Source organism: Elephantulus edwardii, unplaced genomic scaffold (assembly GCF_000299155.1).
Source record: "Elephantulus edwardii isolate Elephantulus edwardi_28Jun2011 unplaced genomic scaffold, EleEdw1.0 scaffold00427, whole genome shotgun sequence".
Classification (NCBI taxonomy): Eukaryota; Metazoa; Chordata; class Mammalia; order Macroscelidea; family Macroscelididae; genus Elephantulus; species Elephantulus edwardii.
The window spans coordinates 717,008-719,589 of record NW_006400177.1 but is presented as its reverse complement, the minus strand read 5'-3'; the positions used below and the strand labels follow the sequence as shown (position 1 = coordinate 719,589).

At 40.9% G+C, this 2,582-nt stretch overlaps 1 protein-coding gene across 1 annotated transcript; it reads left to right on the top strand.

Annotated features, from left to right (window-relative positions):
• Positions 1-334: 334 nt before the first annotated feature.
• Positions 335-589, top strand: LOC102869052 (NADH dehydrogenase [ubiquinone] 1 alpha subcomplex subunit 3-like). Its single transcript, XM_006902548.1, has one exon. It carries the CDS (start codon positions 335-337, stop codon positions 587-589), a length of 255 nt encoding a protein of 84 aa, XP_006902610.1.
• Positions 590-2,582: the final 1,993 nt, after the last annotated feature.

Sequence of the window (2,582 nt, the reverse complement as noted above, 5' to 3'; positions counted from 1 at the left end):
GTTTTCTTGGCAGTCCATGGTACATTCAATACTCTTCTCCAGCACCACAGCTCAAAGGCATCAATTCTCCTTCTATCCTCCCTAGTCAGCTTACTAATTGCTAAATACTCATCTTGATAATTTTCTGGAGGTTAAATGTGGACTAGCTTATAAATACATAATTCCTGAGGGTCACTATCTTACGGTCTATATGCCATCAATTATCTGGCTGTAATCACTAAGCCAGAAGGGCAAATTAAAGAGGAAAAGCATTGTAATCATCATTAAAAAGAGCATTTCAGTGCTCTGCGTTCTTGTTGCTCCTGCTGTTGCCGTTGCCACCGCGGAGGCCACAATGGCGACTAGACTCACAGCTTTCCTCAAGAATGCCTGGGACAAGAAGCCGGTGCTGGTCATGTCCTTCACCATCGCGGGTCTCGCTGTAATTCTGCCCTCATTAAGCCCCTACACCAAGTATGCCTCCATGATCAATGAGGTCACCCCCTACAGCTACCCAGTGCCCCTCCGAGATGATGGGAACATGCCTGACGTGCCCAACCACCCCCAGGACCCCCTGGGTCCCAGCCTGGGGTGGCTGAAGAAACTGTGAGCACCTCCGAGGATGGGCCCTCCACTTCAACCCCCAATAAAAACCTGAAAACAAAAAAAAGAGCATTTCAATATCTACTGCAAAGTAAAACGTTGTCAGAGATAGGATAATATCCATACTCATACAAGGAAGATCTGTTAAACCTCACACAAATTCACACATCAAAGATTAAAGATAAAGAAGGTGAGAACTACACACTTCTTAGAAAACGCAATCAAGTAGCAATAATAGTAACTGGTGACAGAAATACAACAACTGGAAACAAAGAAGAAGGATTAATAGTTGAAAAACATAGCCTTGATAACAGACATGAAGCCAGATATCATATGATAGAATTTTATATAATCAATGATTGACTCATTGCAAGTATCTTTTTTTAAAAAAACAACAACTAAGTGGCAATGATACTCATTAATCTCATTTGATGGAAAGCAAGAATCAGATCTGCTACATCTGAGGACAAAAAACCAAGTTTATGCAAGAGAGGGTGAAGCTAGGCTGGTCCTTGGAGGCAAGGATTCTGAATCTTTGCCTGACATACTTTGGACATGATGCAAGGCGGGATCAGTCCTTGGAGAGGGAAGTCATGCTTGTGAGAGTGGGAGGACAGCACAAGAGAGGAAGACCCTATATGAGGTGGATTGAGTCAGTCACTGGGATAATGGGGATGGCCATGTCAGAGACAATAAGATTAACAAGGGATAGAGCAGGATTTAGGACTGTTGTACATAGGGTCACTATGAGTTGCAGGCAACTCAATGGCACATAACAACAACATCTGAGGAAAGAGATGGCATCTCTGAAGATCATCATCTCAGTCAGGACACTGCCAGGGGTCAACTGTGGACAGACCACCAATTGCTCATTGAAAAGTTCATAATGAAGCTCAGAAAAATGAAAATAATTTAATGAGAGATAAAATATAGCCTCAAGTACACCCTATCTGAACTTAGAGACCACTTCAATAACAGATTTGAAGCACTTAACACTAATAACCAAAGACCAGATAAGTTGTGGGTAATGCCAAGAATATCACATATAAAGAAAGTATATTCTGTTGAGCAAAGGATTTTGTTCTCTTGTACACAAGAATTCTATGAGTTGGAACTGACACGAAGGCACCTAACACAAGAGCACACGTGCGCTTGTGCGTGCACGTGCACACACACACACACACACACACACACACACACACACAGTCCTACAGGCAACAAAGATGAGAGTCTGTCATTAGACATGGCTGGAAAGAGGTTATCTTAACTGAAAACCTATACTCTGAATGCTTCTTTTCCTGAATTATAACGTGTTGCTTTTTGCTTTTATAATAAGCCCTAAAACTGCGAATATTGTCTATAAGTTCTGTGTGGACACTACAGTGAATTAGCAAACCCAGGAAAGAAGTAGTGAGAGCTGTGGGAGAGACAGTGGCGTAAGAACTGGTGAAAAGGATTGGAGTTTGGTGGTGTCTAACCTCATAGGAATTGACTCTGGGTTGCTGTTGCTGTTGATGGGGATTTTTTGCCTTTATGAAGGTAGTGTAGGTAAAGATAGCCCTGTTCACATCATTTCCATACCTTGCTATCAAGTCATTAGGGATTCAGGAAAATAACAATGAATTATAGATCAAAGAGTTGCAAGGCACAGTCACTACTTAAGAAGTAGTCCTTAGACAAACCCAGAGAAGACAAAACAAGGACATAAAAAATAGTTCAGGCCTCTGAACCTATAGGAACAGGAAACAATAAACACAGCCTAATTCTTAGCCAGAATAACAGATAAATGTCACAGTAACACACATTCACCTCAGTCCAAATACATTACATCAAGATTTCTCTATCAAGTACTAAAAGGCAAATTAAAACCTAAAACACTCTGACAAGTTAAAGCAAGTTTTGGAACCAGATTTCTTTATACCACAAATTTTCAAATCTTAAGAATTGCAATTATTGTAAAGAATTGACAGATACCAGGACTCTAGTGGAAAATGTGCAAC

Excerpts from the sequence above, each read along its gene's own strand:
- LOC102869052 (XM_006902548.1), top strand. The coding sequence starts at position 335 with ATGGCGACTAGACTCACAGCTTTCCTCAAGAATGCCTGGGACAAGAAG.